The sequence below is a fragment of the Helicoverpa zea genome, chromosome 16 (assembly GCF_022581195.2).
Source record: "Helicoverpa zea isolate HzStark_Cry1AcR chromosome 16, ilHelZeax1.1, whole genome shotgun sequence".
NCBI lineage: Eukaryota > Metazoa > Arthropoda > Insecta > Lepidoptera > Noctuidae > Helicoverpa > Helicoverpa zea.
In genome coordinates, this window is record NC_061467.1 from 10,365,262 (window position 1) to 10,385,328 (window position 20,067).

The 20,067-nt window shown below is 36.7% G+C and overlaps 1 protein-coding gene across 2 annotated transcripts; it reads left to right on the forward strand.

The window, feature by feature from the left end:
* The first annotated feature begins 401 nt into the window (after positions 1-401).
* On the forward strand, positions 402-17,347 carry LOC124637387 (calpain-7-like). Of its 2 annotated transcripts, XR_006985236.1 has the most exons (13): positions 402-718; positions 1,539-1,681; positions 2,260-2,386; positions 2,621-2,946; positions 3,474-3,650; positions 4,328-4,474; positions 4,816-5,043; positions 10,638-10,882; positions 11,201-11,400; positions 11,785-11,990; positions 12,619-12,851; positions 13,534-14,816; positions 15,787-17,347. XR_006985236.1 is itself a non-coding variant. In XM_047173813.1 (12 exons), exons 1-12 carry the CDS (start codon positions 508-510, stop codon positions 13,676-13,678), a joined length of 2,388 nt encoding a protein of 795 aa, XP_047029769.1. In that variant the 5' UTR covers positions 402-507; the 3' UTR covers positions 13,679-14,817. The 2 variants fall into 2 exon arrangements, 1 of the variants encoding a protein (XP_047029769.1); XM_047173813.1 differs by lacking the exon at positions 15,787-17,347 and having other exon boundaries at positions 13,534-14,817.
* The last annotated feature ends 2,720 nt before the right edge of the window (positions 17,348-20,067 follow it).

The following is a 20,067-nucleotide window of genomic DNA, read 5'->3' on the forward strand; positions in this document are numbered from 1 at the left end:
TAAAAATAATTAAAATTCGTTCGGTAACCCAACTTACAAAATCAGTTATTGTTTGACAACAAGCAAATAATTCAAACTTATTTTGAACTTGCAGTGTCAATCTTTGTAGCAAATATTTAATAGAATAAAATAAAGCATGTAAAAGTAGTAAGATGCTAAAATGTTTTTGTGAACCAACATTGAACTTTCTATTGATTCATCTTAATTATTGTACGAAAACTTTGATGTCGGAGATAATTATTTCCATTCCAGTTTTGTTTACGTTTAATCTTTAGCATCATTATCCATTTTGCAGTAGTGTCATTCTTTTCGCACTCGGATTAACCATATATCTATTCTATCTTTTTCTTTCGTACAGTAACTATATTTTTAACATTGTTTTTTTGGTTCTTGGTTTGTAACTTTGTAATTTGTAGATAGGTTGTCATTGTCATTCTAAACATTACAATTTTTGTTTGCGTTCATAATTTATTATTTTGTGAGTCTCTAATGCGGTGATCGTGAAAAATGAGTGATTTCGCTAATGCCACTGAGGCTGCTTCCCTGGCCGTGCAGTTCGATCAGGCGGGACAGACGGACAAAGCTGTGGAATGCTACAGGACAGCCGCGAGATTGCTGGATAGAGTTCGGGATCAATTTCCTCCAGAAAAACAGCAAGATGTAAGGAATAAGGTTCAGGAGTACCTTGAAAGGGCTAACGTTTTGAAAGAGCAGCAAGGTATGCAACCTTTTTACTATACCCTTATAAGTTTTACCACCATAATGGTTTATAGAAATGGTGCTTGTTTTTTTCTGTCTTTAACTATGAGTCATGGGCCTTAAGTGCGTTAGACAGAATAGGCATTCACTTTAATCTGTATGATATCATCGTTTGTTTAATCCATAGATTACCACCATAGTTGCAATATTGACAAACAATACATACATTGTTATAAGACAAACAAAGCTACTGGTTTTACATTTAATGTAACAATCTAACAAGGAAATAAGTTTTGACAAAGTATTTTTTGTTACATTTATTTTTAACCTATTTAACAATGTCTATTGTTGAGCTGAGATACAACTTTACACTTAAAATTAGAACATGATTCTAAATCTTAAATATGCTTAAGTATAAACCATCTAAAGTTCTATAATAAACTAGCTTCTGCCAGCGGTTTCACCCGCATCCCGTGGGAACTACTTTCCGTACCGGGATAAAATTCAAATCGGACCGGTAGTTCCTGAGATTAGCGCGTTCAAACAAACAAACAAACTCTTCAGCTTTATAATATTAGTATAGATGTGAAATATTTACCTATGTTCAAATCTATTAAATCTGTACCTACAAGTGTGAAAAAAATCACTCAATGGCATTCCAAAGGAAACTACAGCATGGATTTAAATCCTCTCACTGTTGGGTAGCTACACTATTTCCCCTGACGTAGACTACATTACCTTAGTATTTTCCACAGATGAGGATGAAGTCCCAGAAAATAAGTATCATGCAAAATATTGTTAAAAAGATCCTATTATACAATGCCATCTTCTTTCTACAGAAAGGGCCCAACAAGCAAGCAGTGAGCGAGCGATGCAACAATGCTACTTCCTCATGCAACAGGCTCTGGATGCTGATGAAGCTAATTTGAAGGATAATGCATTACAGCTGTATACTCAGGCGGTTGAATTGGCTGTTTCTGTTGTAAGTATATACTTAACTTCAGTGAAATTAATGCTGGAGAAACTTAAATGAAATGTCTAAAAACAAGGCTGAGAAATCTGCATTTTTGGGTGTCAACTTAACTATAAAATGTCTTATGTATGATTAATAAATCTAACTACACCCTTTGACACTCTACATCATATCATGGTCAAATTCATATAGCTGTTGAAGATAAATAGAGCTATCACATGAAAGCAATTAATTAATAAAAACACTAAAGTTCGGCCATTCAGAGAATGCGTTCCTGACACGTCGCGATTGAACTGACGACGTAACTTTGCAATGGCGTTGCAGTTACGATAAAAATATTTTTGCTGGTTGTTTACCGTTTTAACAATTGAGGAGCATTAAAACAACATTATTATATCAATAATCAATGAATGTTATTACGTCGTCAGTTCAATCGCGACGTGTCAGGAACGCATTCTCTGAATGGCCGAACTATAAATGAGTCATAATTTTATTACTCATTTAATGTTTGAACATTATCTTATCATACTCATTAGTTCTCTAAGGAGTTCCACAGGGTATCATTCTAGGTCCTTTGTTGTTTACAGAAAGCAAGTGATCCAGATATAAAAGCAAAGATAAAAGGTTTAGCTGAGCAAGCCCTTGATAGGGCTGAGGAGTTGAAAGGTATTAGAAGGATTGGAGCTCTTTCTATTAATGAACCAAAGAGGCCAGGTAAATTTTAATATACAGACTTAGACTATACAGACTTTTTGTAAAAATGTATGTTAATTAGTCAACTTATTGCTTGCAATAATAATTATATCCCTAATGAACTAGTAACCACACAAAAAACTGTAATAAAAAAACTGTAATTAATATGAAAAAAAACATACATTTCTTGATGAACTGCTACAACTTAGGTTAGGTATACATACAATGAATTAATTTTGTATTGAAAACTTTTAGTGGTAACTCCAGTTAAGCCTGTCTTACAAAGAGACCAAAGCGTACACCTAAAAGTAAGTGGAAAGCAGGCCACTTACTCAGAAGAAGAAAAAGAGGTTCTACGTACCACTTCAAATATCAACAACAATTGTTTTCTACCGTTTATGGACGTAGACTTATCGGAGAAGTTCCAATATGCTATACCGTTTGAGGATAGAGCGAGTGAGTTGAAGCTGTCTTCGAAACAGGAGAAGGAATTTGATAGCTGGGTGCGGCCGCATGAGATATGTACGGATCCAAAGATGATTGTGGGAGAACATGTTGACTGTTTTAGTATTAAGCAGACTGTGAGTATATTTTTAATACTACTGTTAAATCAGGGTTAATGCTTGTCAGAGTTGTGCGACTTATTGGAATCAGTGTCACATACGTGTTAAATAATATCTGTTTCCTCCAGTTTCTCCCACGTCCCGAGAAAACTTTTCATAACCCGGATTAAATATAGCCCATTTTACGCCGGGACAGTTCATCTTCCCAACTGTGAAAGAATTTTCAAAGTGGTTCAGTAGTTTCACAGCCTTCGTGTATATACAAACAAAAATATGATTCCTTTTTATTAAAGTACACTACATAAACTTTTTATAAAGTATCTACGGTATCCAGGCTATCCCGGCGTAAAATGGGCTATATTTAATCCGGGTTATGAAAAGTTCCCTCGGGACGTGGGAGAAACCGGAACATACTAATTCAAGATTACATTGCACATGTAATCTTGAATTAGTAAGTTCAAGGACTAAATCGTGAATGTTGTGCGATGCCTGTAATTAGGGTAACTGCCATAAATAAGTCATGAAGTTTAATATTTCATTTCCAGATAGTATCAGACTGCTCATTCGTAGCATCGTTAGCAGTTAGCGCACTCTACGAGAAGAGATTTAACAAGAAGATCATTACTTCCATTATCTACCCGAAGAACAAGAGCAAGTCGCCGGTCTACAATCCCTTTGGCAAATATATGGTGAAGCTACACCTTAATGGTGTTAGGAGGAAGGTGAGTTTGATGAACTTTATTATCAAATCATTTATTTGCATAAAACATGGTAGGTATCAAGACTGGAAGCCGACCCCAACATAGGCTCGGAAGATGATGAACATGTTTTGCCATGCAATCAACTCTAATCCAATCAATTTAAAGAAAACATAACTGAACATGATTATAATTATAAACAAAAAACAATTAAATATTTAAAATATTTTCATTGAGAAATTCTTGGATACTATAATAACATATTGGCCAGAATTAATCGGAAAATGTTCTTACGATGACCTTTGAACAGTTGATTGATATTGATTGAGCATTCGCTTTAATTTAAACAAGGACTTTATAACGTATGTGCATCAGCCCACACAAAAACCTTACTGACTAGAGTGACTTGGTGGACGGGATTTAAAACAAAGTATAATTCCCGTTTTTTTGGCAACACGGATCATTGCACAAGTCGACAAAGGAATAGGCCACTTACGCTGGGAATTTATTTGCGGCTATTGAGTTTTGCGAAAAGTACACCATAGAAACTACCTCTACAGCTTAATATAACGTCGTCGTTAAAGCATACAGAATAACTGACTCCAATGGAAACCTTTGTAGCAGCCTCAAAACCTCTTCAAGGCTTCTTTCTCCTATAGAACATACTTCAAGCATTTTTTAATTTTTGTTCTCTCTGCCAGGTGATAATAGACGATCGCTTGCCGTACAGTAAATACGGTCGGCTTCTCTGTTCGTACTCGAGCAATAAGAACGAGTTCTGGGTGTCTTTGTTGGAGAAGGCTTATATGAAGGTCATGGGAGGATATGATTTTCCTGGCTCGAATAGTGTGAGTATTTTAATTCTTTTAATAAGCTGAGCTGTACTTTATGTCTGTTAATTTTTTGTTTGTAGCGGTTTTGCTCTTAAACTTACCTCTTCAAAATGTTTTCTTGATATTAAAATAAACATCTTCTAAATGTCGCCTTCGTAAGCTACCTCTCCATCAATTTTGAGCCATATCGATTCAGTGATTCTAGAGTTATAATAGTGTGATTAACTAGACTTTCTTTTTTATGTCAGGATGACGAGAATGCCACGGTATTCTATGATGTTATAAATATGTAAATGACAATCCAACGAATTTGACACCTATATTTTATATACAAAAGTTATATCTTTTCTTCACAGAACATAGATCTCCACGCTCTTACAGGCTGGATTCCTGAAAGGTCTGCAATCCGAAACGGCGAACCAGATTTTAACGCGGATGCCTTATACGAGAAGATCAGAACTAGATTAGAAAGAGGTGATGTGTTAGTCACAGTGGCTACCGGACCATTGTCAGACGCGGAGGCAGAACGCACGGGGCTAGTAGCCACGCATGCCTACGCCGTGTTAGACGTCAGACTGGCTAATGTAAGTGTTACTAGCTTGTAAGAACTTAACCACTTTGAGGTCAGGTCACAGTGGCTACCTCGCCATTGTCAGACGCGGAAGCAGAACGCACGGGGCTAGTAGCCACGCATGCCTATACCGTGTTAGACGTCAGACTGGTTAATGTGAGTGTTACTAGCTTGTAAGAACTTAGCCACTTTGAGGTCAGGTCACAGTGGCTACCTCGCCATTGTCAGACGCGGAAGCAGAACGCACGGGGCTAGTAGCCACGCATGCCTATGCCGTGTTAGACGTCAGACTGGTTAATGTGAGTGTTACTAGCTTGTAAGAACTTAGCCACTGTTAGGTCAGGTCACAGTGTCTACCGGACCATTGTCAGACGCGGAGGCAGAACGAATCGCAGAGTTTCGCAGATCGTTTTCCCACAAGACGTGGAAACATTTTGTCACGTCAAGTTAGCTGATAGGAATTTGTAGCATATTTAAGCTTATTGAAAACGATAATAATTTAGTTATTTTTTTCTGGCAAGTTAAAACACTAGTTATAAATATACTTTAGTAGTTTTACTCAGCCAGTATAGCATAAAAAATTGGAGCGTGATGAGCGACGAACGTGTGACTTCTGACACATTCGGACGCATGAACGCACACATTTACGATAATGAAATAATAATAGTTGATTTTTGGAGTCCTCCAAAAAACTTTGCAACCAGCTGCTGCAGGAGAGGGAAGACAGCGAGGTGGAAGTTAAGAACGTTGTTGACAAAAACACTGTTTTGAAGAATGACCTGGCTGAGCTGCATATCCAGCACATGGACCTCCTCGACCAACACAACCACCTTCAGCAAACGGTGTCATCATTACATGAATGCAGTGAAACGCACCATCTTACATTGAAGCGTATAACTGATTTAGAGCTGGAGTTATGTGAGGCCTACAAGACAATATCTTTGTACGAGTCTGCCAAAGCTAGGGATCAGACATCCGAGACCCTCAACCTGTTCACTGAGTTGGTAGGAAGCTCCACAGCAGCGTGCAGCTCGGCTGAAATTATAGATTTGACTGGGGATGTTACCATAATGCAATGTCCATTAGTTTTAAGTAAAAATAAACTCAAGAAATACATTAAATGTAAAAAAATTATCAGAAAGTACCGTACTGTAAGGAAACAGAATAAGGTGAACAACTGTATGCACCTTAGGAGAGAACGTGTGAATCTAGTACAGCAGTTAAATACTTGTTCCCTTGAACTTGAACAGTGCAGAGCTACCTATGACCTGGACATACAGCAGTTACACGACCAGCTAACCGTCAAAGAAAAATTGCTTTCATACATCTTCAGTAAATATGAGGATTGTCAAAAGGAACTAAGTGCCCGCTTGCAGCAGGCCGCTGAGCTAGTGGACCTGGTGAAATATAGTGCAGAGAAGTATGAGGCATTGGTAAACAATCTCTCCTCCAACTGTACACAACCTGACACACTGCCTGAACCCCGGCTTGCAGCTAATCTGCCAGAACCCCCTCAGTCCGTTGAGGGCTCCTCTAACATCAAGCAATTTAATTCAATTTTATTCACAGACAGGTTTGGTAAAGGTATAGGCTCCTACATTCAACACTCACTCTCTAAATCACACATTGTAACTAGTCACTGCTACCCTGATTTACATTTCAATTATATAATAAAAAACATAATTAATACTCAGTTCGATGCTAACTCCACATTAATTCTTTTAATAGGTGATAGTCTTGATTTAACTAAAAGTGACATTGCAAATGGTATCAATGCCCTAATAAAACTCGATCTGAAAAATATTATACTTTGTGCATTACCATATTCAGATTGCTCTTCAGACAAACAAAATAAGTATGTTCATAGTTTGAACAATTTCTTGTACACTCTGACATGTTGTCATAGCGACAAATTATTGTTTTTTGACACTAACAAGTTTGTTAGTGATTTTTATTTAACAAGGGAATGTATGTATTTTCCTAATAAATATAAAGATGTGATTGCTTCTTTGTTAGCATATAATATTAACAGTGTCATAGATAACAATATGACAAAACCTAGGATAAGCGACGAATCAGTATTGTCTAGTTTACCTAACAATACGGTGATTGAATATTTAAACTAGCTCCTGAGACAATAGAAAAGCATTGTAGTAACCTTATTCTCTTTCATCAGAATATAAACCGCTTTTCTGGCAAAATTTTAGATATTGAATTATTAATTGATAAATATTCTATTGATATAATATGTCTTTGCGAGACATGGTTAAAGCCTGATAAAATGTCATTTAATGTAAATAATTTTGTGGTTGCCAGTGTGTTTAACAGAGTTTCAGCTGAGGGTGGAGGTACAATAATCTTATCTAAAAGTAATTTAAAATTTAAAAACAGATTAGACATTAGCTCTGGCTCTGTTGATCGCGTCTGCGAGGTAGCATGTGCAGAGATAGAAAGCCATATAATATTATGCGTATATAGACCACCAGCATCAAATTTTTCTTTATTCCTCATTCATATGGAAGATATTCTCTCAAAAGTTTTTAAAAGTAATAAATTAGTCTATATTTGTGGTGATTTTAACATAGATCTTTTGTCTGAATCATCTGATAAATGTAACCTTTTAGCGTTATTTAATTCATTTAATCTAAATTATTTGTTTAATGATCCTACTAGAATTACGGCTACTTCCAGTACCTGTATTGATAATATATTTACTAATAACAGTAATATTGAACATTCTTCCTTAATATCTGGTGTACGGTCGGACCACAAAGGTCAGCTTGTTAGTTTTAAAGCGAATAAAATAAATTCATTAAATAAGAAAATTACCTTTAGACCATTGAACAAAAAAACTTTGCAAAAATTTAAAGATAATACTTCGGATAAATTAAATTGTATTAACATAGACTGTAAAAAGCCAAATAAACTATTTAAACATTTATTTAATACACTCTGTCTGGAACTTAATAAGTCATGTCCGAAAAAAACTATTGAAATCACTCACAAATTTAAATTCAGTGAATGGTCTACTAAAGGGATTAGGATAAGTAGGGATGTCTTATATAACTTGTACCACGAAAGGTCATTGACTTCTGATCCATCTTTTCACGATTATGTAAGAAACTACTCGAAGATATTTAAAAAGGTATGTATTCTTGCTAAATCGAAATCAATTAGTAATAAAATAGCCAAATCAGACAATAAAATAAAAACGGTCTGGAATATTATAAACGTTGAAACTGGCCAAACCAAAATGCGGGATGCTGACCCGCGGTTAGTTATTGATAATGCTGTTATCTCAGATAAGGTAGAGGTTGCCAATGCTTTTGACACCTTTTTTTCAAACATTCCCGTAGAGGTTACCAAGTCCCTTAATTCATCTTCGATATTAGCTGAGTCGTTGCTTCGACAAAACTTCAGTAGAAATGTACCTAGTTTTAAATTTCAATGTGTTTCTGATTACACGATTAAAAGAGCATTCAAGTCTTTAAATCTAAAAAAGACTGAGGACTTATGGGGCTTTTCTGTCACAGTCATTAATTCCATTATTGAGAGTGTTGCCCCAATACTTAGTGAAATTTTTAACCTTTGCATTGACAACGGTATCTTCCCTGACTTGATGAAACTCAGCAAAATTATTCCTATCTTTAAATCAGGCTGTAAGAAAAACCCTTCCAACTACAGACCTATTTCAATCCTTCCAGCCTTTAGTAAAATCTTCGAAAGGATCATGTTAGATCAGATGTTAAGACATTTTAATTTAAACACCATATTTCATGACCGCCAGTACGGCTTCACAAAGGGTAGGTCCACCACTGACGCAAGTGCAAGATTGATCACCCAAATCTTAAACGCCTGGGAAGATTCGCGGGATGCTGTGGGCATCTTCTGCGACCTTTCTAAGGCGTTCGATTGCGTTGACCACGACACTCTCATTTGTAAGCTGAACCACTACGGAATTCGTGGTAAAGCTCTCGCGCTCGTCCTTTCCTATCTATCAAATAGACAGCAAGTAGTGGACAAGATAAGTGGCTCAACTTCATCTGGGTCATTAGTAAAAATGGGCGTGCCGCAGGGCTCAATTTTAGGTCCTTTTTTATTCTTAGCTTATATAAATGATCTCCCGTATATGATGTCTGAGATCTCTGATATTATTTTATTTGCTGATGACACTTCCCTTGTCTTCAAAATTAACAGAAAGGAATCTAGTCCCATAAACGTAAACGATAGCTTGGTTATTCTGAGCAAGTGGTTTGCCGCGAATAACTTGCTTCTTAATTCTTCTAAAACGAAATGTATTAAATTCTCTTTACCTAATGTAACACCAGTAGGGCTCAATATCGTTCTGGACGATAATAAGTTAGATGTTATTAAGCAAAACGTCTTCCTGGGCATCACCATAGACTCTAAATTGCAATGGGGTGCTCACATCTCAGCAATGTCAAAAAGGCTGAGTTCCGCAGCTTATGCAGTCAGAAAAATAAGACAGATTACTGACGTTGCTACTGCTAGGCTCGTGTATTTTGCTTACTTCCATAGTATTATGTCCTACGGTATTTTATTGTGGGGGGCAGCGGCGGACGTAAATTCAATATTTGTACTCCAGAAAAGGGCAGTTCGTGCAATTTATGGCCTCGGCCCTCGCGAGTCATTGAGAGAATTATTTAAAGAAATTGAAATACTTACACTTCCTTCTCTTTACATTCTTGAAAATATAATGTTCGTACGCAAAAACTTAAATCAATTTATTGTTAAAAGTGATATACATTCGATTAATACAAGAAACAAGCACAAACTAGTAGTTCCGAGATTCAGATTAACGAAATCGAATAAATCGTTTTTAGGGAACTGTGTCCGTTTTTACAACAAGCTGCCTAAGTGTGTAACCGATCTCACGGATATAAAATTTAAGAACACTGTAAAATCCACCCTCATTAAAAAAACTTATTATAAAATTCAAGACTTCGTTGACGATAAAGATATTATATGGCGATAACTCATCTCTCCATGTGTGGCTTCCCTGGCAATTAAACGTCTTTTTCTTTTCTCTTTGGATTGTATAGATTTACTGTTTACCTTTCAGTTGCATTGTATAATTTTATCAGCTTACTATTGTTATGTAATAGAATGTTTGTGACAATATTACTTTTTAAAAGAGTGTCTATGGAGTTTCTTGCCGGCTCTTCTCCATGAGTCCAACTTTTTGGAACCGTGCAACTAATTTGACGTTTCATAAGAGCCTGCAAAGGCCTATTTGAAATAAAAACAATTTGATTTTGATTTTGATTTTGATTGAGTTATAGAATATTAGGAATTCCAATTAGAACAATAAGAACTCTAACTGGAACCCTATGAGCTCCAATTAGAGTGCGAAGTGTTCCAATGACTGCTAGGGAAGCTCCAAATGGAATTCTAGGAACACTGATTGGAATGCGAGGGACTTGGAATTAGGATACTAGGAACTCTGATTTGTCCCACCTTCAGGCTCCCAAGTCACGGTGGGAGGGGTTCCCATCGGCGTCGAGCGGGCGATGAAGTACCTGAGACTCGTCCTCGACAGCCTTCTGAATGATGGCTTTTTTGACGGCCTTTTTATTATTCTTGCAGGGTGTAAAACTCCTAAAACTCAAAAACCCGTGGTCCCACCTCCGTTGGCGCGGGAACTACTCAGAACTAGACCTAGCGCACTGGACGCCTTCACTACGAGCGTTACTGAACTACGATCCCGACAGCGCAGCGCAGTATGACAACGGCGTATTCTGGATAGACTACGCGAGTATACTGAACTTCTTCGATGTTTTTTACTTGAATTGGAACCCGGAGATGTTTCAGTATACTTATTGTATACATCAGTGAGTATGTTTTGTGATCTTCACTTTAATTTCATAAGGGAAGGATGTAATCCAAAGAACTAATATCATATAGTTATCCATGTTTCAAAATCTCGATTCAAAGAGAGGAGACACAGATATTGCCTTATTTATCGATATTATTTATCGTATTGGGCCTCACCTTTATGACAAGCACTAACCGCATTTAGTCACTTTCAGACTGCCTTTCCCTCTCTATAATTGCCAAAATTAATGCTCAAAACTTATCAGCAATTTCATTCATTTTATTGATAATACCACAACACAACCCTTCTTCTAACAAAAAAACCTTTACCACAGAAAATGGGACGCCGGCACTGGTCCAGCCAAAGACGCCTACAACATAGGCGAGAACCCACAGTTCTCTCTCCACGTGCAGGGGCGCGGAGCCGTCTGGTTACTCCTAACGCGACACATCACGCAGATAGACGACTTCAGAGACAATAAGGAGTACATCACTCTGCTCGTATATAAGAACGGCCGCCGCGTTTACTATCCCTGTGAGTTGCATTTGCTATCCACACAGACAAAGATGCAAACTGACAAACAAACAGGGCTTATCTTTCTAAACTACTAACAGGTCTTACACAAGTATTGGACCTTTTTACTCGCTTAATGACAGAATAGGTAGCTGTGAATTGAATCGGTCCTTAAATCATCAACCGATTAAATGAATGTCGTGATGTCTATCGTATACTTTGGACGTTATTTCTCTATTTATGTCACATAAAGTTACATTTAAATATTGAAAAAAAGACATTGATTTTGTTAAGATGTACCAAATCCATTCTGTAATTGAATAATTTTATTGCCTTCATTCAATATTAACTTCCTTTAGAGACACCCATATGTTGCCTTTTATTAACAACAGATTATAATTTCAGACGATCCCGAACCTTATAAAGACGGCATAAGGATCAACAGTCCGCATTATCTATGCGAGTTACTAATAGGAGAGAATAGCGCGGACAGATATACTCTGGTTGTGTCACAGTATGAGAAGAGTAAAACTATATTCTATACGTTGAGGGCTTATGCTACGTGTCCCTTCACGCTTAGTAAGCTTGAGCCTTATCCGTATAAGAAAACTGTAAGTTATATTTTTTATTTATATAGTAGTTTTGGTGGTCGTGTGTACGAGTGGTTTTTTTTGTTATATCTACAGACAAGTTTCCGCTAGCGGTTTCATTGGTACGGTCTCATGGGTACTGCTCCCCACATCCGGAAGAAAAGCCTTCCTCGATAAATGGGCTATCTAACACTGAAAGGTTTTTCAAATTGGTCTAAAAGTTTCTGAGATTAGTGCTAAGCAAAATACGAACTCGAGAGACGGTTATAGGTATTCTAAGCGTCTCTTGTAGTATTCGTCTGTCACCAGGCTGTATCTCATGAACCGTGATAGTGAGAAAGCTGAAATTTTCACAGATGATGTATTTTTGTTGCCGCTATAACAACAAATACTGAAAACTAAATATTATTTTGGAGAATTAAATAAATATATTGGGTGGCTTCCATACAACAAACGTAATTTCTTTTTGTCGCACTTGGCCGGTATTATCAAACTTGATTTCTAAATTTTAAAATATAATAAAGTGATATGCAGTGATAAATAAAAGTTTCGAATTCCTTACATTTCTGAGGCTCTTTCTGATGTCTCAACCGTGACTAAATGCAATACTGTGCATTTTTCTTCTATTTACCTAAAATCCTCTCCACAGCTAAAAGGCGAATGGACAGCCCGTACTGCAGGTGGTTGCGAGAACCACAGGGCAACCTACCCAAACAACCCGAAATTCACCATCACGGTACCCGAAGCCAGGTCTCCTTGCAACATAGTGATAGAACTTAAAGGTCCTAAGCAGTATCAGATGGGAGTAGACGCGAGGGTCGAGGCTTTAGATGACCCTACCGTTACTGCGCCGTTTTTGAAGGAATCTTCTGGTCCTTATAGGTAAGTTTTTTGTAGTATTTAGTTGTTTCTCACGTTAACTGTGTTTAGGATGCCACGTTAAACTGTAGGTCCCTGTTGTCATTGAACATCCTTGGCAGTCGTTACGGGTAGTCAAAAGCCAGTAAGTCTGACAACAGTCTTACCTAGGGGTATTGGGTAGCCCGTGTAACTGGGTTGAGGAGGTCAGGTAGGCAGTCGCTCCTTGTAAAACACTGGTACTCAGCTGCACCCGGCTAGACTAGAAGCCGACCCCAACATAGTTGGGAAAAGGCTCGGGAGATGATGTTTCTGTGGCAACAAAGTGATCGAACTCAAAGGTCCTAAGCAGTATCAGATGGGAGTAGACGCGAGGGTCGAGGCTTTAGATGACTCTACCGTTACGGCGCCATTTTTGAAGGAGAGCTCTGGTCCTTATAGGTGAGTTTTCAGAGTTCCTGTAAAGACCAGAAAAAAATGACGAATTTCGACCAGTTTTGTCTATTATGCGTGGTCCTCGATATTATTTTATGTCTTCTGATGTGATAGGACTTTCCCATGAATCTAATGAAAGTGAAACGTTTACATAAAACAAAAAAAAAAAAACTTTAAATCATGCCCAATTTTACGATCTTGGCATTCTTGACTTGTAACCAATTATATATATCAATTTTCCATATCTACTAATTCATTTTTTAATCCACAGGGCCGGTTTCGTAGTACTAGAGCTACGTAATCTCCCCGCTGGTCGGTACATCCTTACACCTTCGACCTTCTACCCAGGACAGGAAGGTCCATTTTTCCTTGAACTTCGATCAACTTGCCCCATTACATGTGAGGGACGCAACTAGCGAGCTGTTGGCAGAAGGAAGCAAGACGAAAGTAGGTTTTAATTTCATTGTATTAAGGTTGAAAATCGAATGCTAAACTTGGCACTGATTTTGAATTGAAAACGTTATTCTTTTTTTGGCAACGTGTGTTCGATTTTTAAACCTGATTTTAATAAAATGACGTGTAAATAAATAATGATTTTATTGTTGAATGGATTTTGAACTGTATGCTGAAGAAGTTAGTGTCTAAAATGCTTTAAAACGTGTTGCTAGAATTATTGCAGTTTTATTGATGTTAAAAATGATACTGTCTATAATAGATGAAGTCTCACTAGTTTTATGTATTTTGTTTGTTCTAGAATAAAAACTATTTTTGGTTCTTTTTAAAACTAGAAAAATATATTTTGTATAGGAATGTTTTCGTCCACGTAGGCCTATGTGTTGTGATTTTATTTTGTCCATTTAAATTGAGTGATTTATTTAGATCTGTAATTTTAAAATTATATGTCAAAAATCGTACACACTACAAGAAAAATATTTTGATTGAGCATAGAAAACTGCACCTTTGTGGTATTAATCCAAAAGTATCGATTCTGGTTTTAATTGCCAACATTTGTATCGAAGAGAGAGATGATTGAGAGATACAAATTGACCGTAGACAATTAGTAACCATAGTCTTAATGCAACATAGAAGATACGTAAAAATATCACATTTTAATACAGAAATATGTACATAAAAATATCACAATATTCCCTAGAATTGACCAGACATTTAGTAAGAAGATTTTCTTAGGCCGATTAAGTGTTTTCCGCTAAATACTCGAGGGTATTCCGAGGGATTCCATTTGCGTCGCACGGCACGTTGTTAGCGACAGAGTTGGGTTTGTCTATGGGGAGTTCTGGTTTTAAATTCTTGCTTGTCTATGTATTTTTTGGTAAGAGGTTTTATATTTTTGTATTTGAAGCGGTTTTGTTAAGTAAATGGAGGTTGAATTTGTTGGTCTGAAATTATGTAGTAGCTTAAACCTGCTGTAGCTGTAAGAAGCCAAACCTTGACACTGAAATGAACATATCGTGGGCATATTGTCGCTGGATTAATTCCCTTATAATATTTAGAATGAATTAATTTAAAAATATTTTCATGTTTAACATTAGGACTATAGTTCGGCCATTCAGAGAATGCGTTCCTGACACGTCGCGATTGAACTGACGACGTAACTTTGCAATGGCGTTGCAGTTACGATAAAAATATTTTTGCTGGTTGTTTACCGTTTTAACAATTGAGGAGCATTAAAACAACATTATTATATCAATAATCAATGAATGTTATAATTTTGTGCCAAACTGAGTGTCAAATAACTTGGTAAACAATATTTTTCTAAATCTATACTGCGCTATTACAAGGTTATGTCAGCGGTTTATATTTTGTAGTGCTGTGCTAAAAATAACAGGCAAGTATCGTAATCTGTTCTTATACAGTTATAATATAAAATAATACGTTTTGATTTTCTTTTTAAGAATTGGAAAATAATGGACTATAAGACTTAATTATAACGTTTATGAAATATAAAAATAAAACTATGACCAAACCGCATTTTTATACTTAGATTAAAAATGGTAACCCCAAATGGCGTTATGGGCCGCCATTTTGTGACGCTAAAACAGTCGTCCGTTGTCGTTTCGTGCGCATAGACCACGTTTTTCAAGTGTTTTCGATCTGTTTTTATTTGATTACCCGGCTTTTGTTAGACCGAGATATCAGGATTGATTCTGTTATTGATAATAATATAATTATACATGTAGGCGAAGATGATGATGAAGACACCACCTCCTCAAGCAAATCGGAGTCTGATTAATATTCTGTTCGCACATTCAATTCAATGTAGGTACTTGTAACAAAGAATAAATAAAACAATTTTATTATATGAATATTACCTTTTTTTGGTTTCCACTTAAATAACTAAAATATAAAACAAATGATTCCGCCAATTTAAAACGAAAATAATCTTAAAATAATGCGGCGGTTCATTTTGAAGGAACGGTAACGAACTCAGTGTTATGTTGTGCCCATCACTAGTCGTGACTAACTGATAGGTGTCAGGAACGCATTCTCTGAACGGCCGAAGTATAACAAAATTTTAACGTAACAGAGCTTTTATCAAAAATATAAAGTTTCACCAACCACTACTTTATTATATTTTAAAACATGTTTAAGCAAAGTTTGTAAAACGAAAAACAGAGTACGAAGCCGCGGTAACAGCTAATTGCGATTATGTAAATGTGGTCCGTTTTTGTGCACTAAAGTGTACGTTCTCTAAAGGATGATAACACCTACTGTAATGCGGATGTATCTAATTTTTTTTTGTGAGCTTTTGACCGCTTTTTGCAAATATTTTTCGGGCACATTTCGTCACTGTTAGTCTGTGTCAACAGTAGGTAAACTGTTTGCATCTGACTGAGTGAGCCCGCTAATATGTAACGAACTGAAATTTAATGTAGCTGGAAACTTAGATCAATTTTATTTTCTTGTTCGTTTTGCTGTGAGTCGGCCACAAGCTGAAAGAGTCTGCGCACGTAACGCTACAAAGTGAACCCAAACTGGCAAATTGTGGATTCTCCATTTTAAATACATATATGGAAGGACGGACTGAACCAATACGTCGCAAACTCACTGGGATGCCAGTTTGCCTACTGTACACAACCTTAGCATTTGTTCGCGCATAAAGGTTGCAGTTTCGCCAACATTTTTATCTAAATATATGTGTATGAATGTAAATCAATTGTTTAATATAACTAGTCAAGGTAAATCGTCCAATCGTGTTCTAAGACCAGAGCAAGATAAATAAACGATACATAATAATCGGTTAGTACATATAAAAGGTGTTCAAGAGAGAATATTTTATCTGTGTGTAAGTAATATATGCCTTATAACAAGAATATAAAATGTTAAAACGTAAAAAATAGCAATAAGAGGCCTTATATATGTATCCATATTCTTTTTCTCCTTCGTCTGTACGACAGTTAAATATTTCGTTAAAACTGTCATTATAGAAAACAACATTTTATTAATATTATTTGACGAAAAATATTATAAGTTGTCAAGTACATTAGGTCAAGAATTTTTTACACCTCATATTCAAATCATAGAGATAAAGAATAGGTCGTTGCATAATAAAAATGTATCAGTGATAGACACAGCCTCAACGTGATCTCTCTCACGATTTCTATATACCATGTGGCTCGTCAAAGCCGCAAGGAGGGTTTAGCGTATAGTTCCACCATGTAATTTTGCAATTCTACATACAGTAAACCATATGACTCCTTGCGCATTTATTCGTACAGATATTGTCGAGAACGTTTGCTTGTCTGAAGTTGGCTACTAATGATTTCACAAAAGTCAAAACATACACGAACCAAACACTACTGCACCTGCGGCAGACGTCAAGTGACTAACTTCAGAATTGCAAAGTTACGTGGCGCGAACCATATTCTTATATCTCTATGGTTTAAATTGGAGGCCAAGGCTTGTTCGCTTATTCTGCCGTTCCGCTCTCAAAGTTACGCATTTCACATGTCTCGCTCTGCTGTGATAATTTAGTTCTTAAGGTCAAATCACAGTGTATTATAATAATGTTAAAAATGTATTTTCTTTTTATAGAATGTTAATTAATAAATATATTTTGATAATAACCTTTGTTTTCATTTCACCTTAGGTATGTAGCTCACCCCACAAAAATAATGAACTAGGTACTTAAATGCCGAAAGTTGCAAGATGTTCTAAAGGCGTTATTATGCTAAGTTTTGAGAAAAATATCTTCAGTCATATACCATTATGTAAAATAACATAACTTCTAGAACGCTTTACCATACGTGCACACGTATTTTTTAAATGGGTACCTAGGGTAAATATTGCCGTAATTCCCAAAGCCCCATTAGAAGTACCAATTCTTATAAATTTTAATCTTCTCGGACGAGATAATTGGGAAAATACATCGAAAAAAAAATGCCTTCCCTAAAAGAACAATTTCAAGATTTCCTATAAAGTCAGTTGGAATGACGTGGAGTCTCATTAATGTGTTTGTGATAGAATCGAACCAGGACAAAACGTAATATAAATGGTAAATCAAATACTCGTTAGTATGGTCGGGGCCGAGCGATTGTCGACCTAATAGCCTTAAGATAAGAGCTTATTGTACATATTGGTTTTCCTTCGGTTTGTTTGTGTTTGGTGGAAGTTTGGGGATGGAGCGATTGGTGATTCTTTTGTTTTACCTGTTGATACATTGATAAAGTCAGATGCCATCTAATATAAGCCTTCAGGGCCTACTTACTGTTAATTTGAAATTGAATAATAATTTATCAATACTTGATGCGATATAAAGATACTCAGATTACATTTCACATTAAAATTGCACTATGCAGAAATCTGTGATTCAGGCCAGGTAGATACTTAACCTGGTACTAAGCTACAGTTGTATCATCATCATCATCATCATCTCAGCCATAGGACTTCCATATGCTGAACATAGGCCTCCCCCTTAGATACCACAGTTGTATGGTAAATATAAAATACATTATTCAGGACAAACCATTTCAGAGATTATTAGTCCAAAGACACTGCCAGTCTGTGTTAGTGGTGCTTAAATAATTCTGCCAATGAACGAAAATACATCAAGAAAAGTGTAATAAATCAATTGAATTCAATGTAGCACACGCAATCGCTTTCGCTTATGCCATCCACCACGCCCCAACGTAAATGTTTTATAAGGGTACGCTTCAAAATTTAATTTAGCTGCGTGTGTGCGATTTCTCATTGTTTTTGTAGGTATAACGTCTGTGCTGTGTGCGTCAAGGTTATTTGCTGATCATAGAAATAAGGGAGGATATGTTATCTTAGCAGAGATAGCGTTGTAAGCGAGATGGTATTAGACGTTTCGAGGGGATCATCACTTAAAGAATATGATGATCGCGTTTAAGTACGAATAATTGTCCCTAAAGGCCGCAGCACTGTGCATTCTGTGGAGAGCTGCTACGAGCAGTCTTTCTGGTCGATCTCGTAAAATTATTTTTCTAATCAGTTCTGTAATATCGAAGCTTAGGAACGAATCTTTTCTCTAGAGAACATTATTACCTATACAGCATCTTCTTACTTACAGAACGTTCAAAATCGATCTACACAACTGCTCAACTTTGATGTCAGATAAGAGGCGTGATCCTTCAAATGACTCTAAAATCCTGATCTTCCAAAAGCTCCTTCAAATATTTCATCCCTAACATGTCTTAAAAGCGAAAATTATCAAGTAACATCGACACATCCCCCACTTCTAAGCTCTCAGTCTCCAAGCGAATGGTACCACTTACAGTCTGTCAATTTACTGTTCGTATCTCCATAGGAAGCCTGATTGTGCTGCGGGACGCCTTTCAGACGTTCTGAAATTTAGCCTGACAATTTAATAACGCCGATACTTTTAGACGAGTATGGTTATAGATATTCATTTATTTGTGGGAATGTCTGTTTTTGATTTGTATTTATTTTTGTAGCATTTGTATTTTGATGGAATAATTAACTTACCTGAAAGTTTTACAAGAAGCCAGACTTGAAAGGAAATACTAGGTACTTACATTGCTGTGATGAAAAAGTGGAATGAACGTTTTTCTGTACGCCATACGTGTCCGTAAAGAGAAGAAAAGTCGGGTATTGCACAATGAGCAATAGCACATTGGTACTTAGGAAGCTATTCACATTAAAATTATTTCTTTGACTTCTCACATTAATGATCTTGAATTTACTAGAAAAAAATATAGATCTTGCCTAGTTATATTTAGCACACTGCACATAAATGCCGGTCCTGCAACTTATCTCTCTCCGGTTATGCCAGATTGCCGCCCAATCGGACTATGAGAGTGATGGAATAAATGGACACCTACACCTAGGTACCTGATTATGTTAGTTTCAACGACAACCCCCTTTTTTTTAACGACGTCAGAAATCATTAAATGACCCCTCCCGCTGTGGGTTAGCAGCGGTGAGGGAGTGCCAGACTCTTACTGACTAAAAACCGTCGTGTTCCGTCATAGGCCTTTTATGTACCAGGGCCGCGGTATCTCTTTCGAACAACCCGCAGCCCCGGCAGGCCTTGGCCCTGCTGGGCCCCACTGGGGTTGCTGACATCTCTTTGAGGTGCGCGTAGAAAGAACAACCCCTGTAGCTGAAATTTAGAATTGACGCGGTTATTATAGCCAAAAGAAACTTAGCTTCGCAAAACTTGTTCCTGTAGGTATATCAATTTATTCGATGTGTGTAACATTCGATCGCCACATAAAACAAATAACAGAGTAGTGTAGTGTTAATAACATATATGTGAAGCTGTTGTATTGGTCGTGAACTTGTCGTAACACAGGTGTTGTGG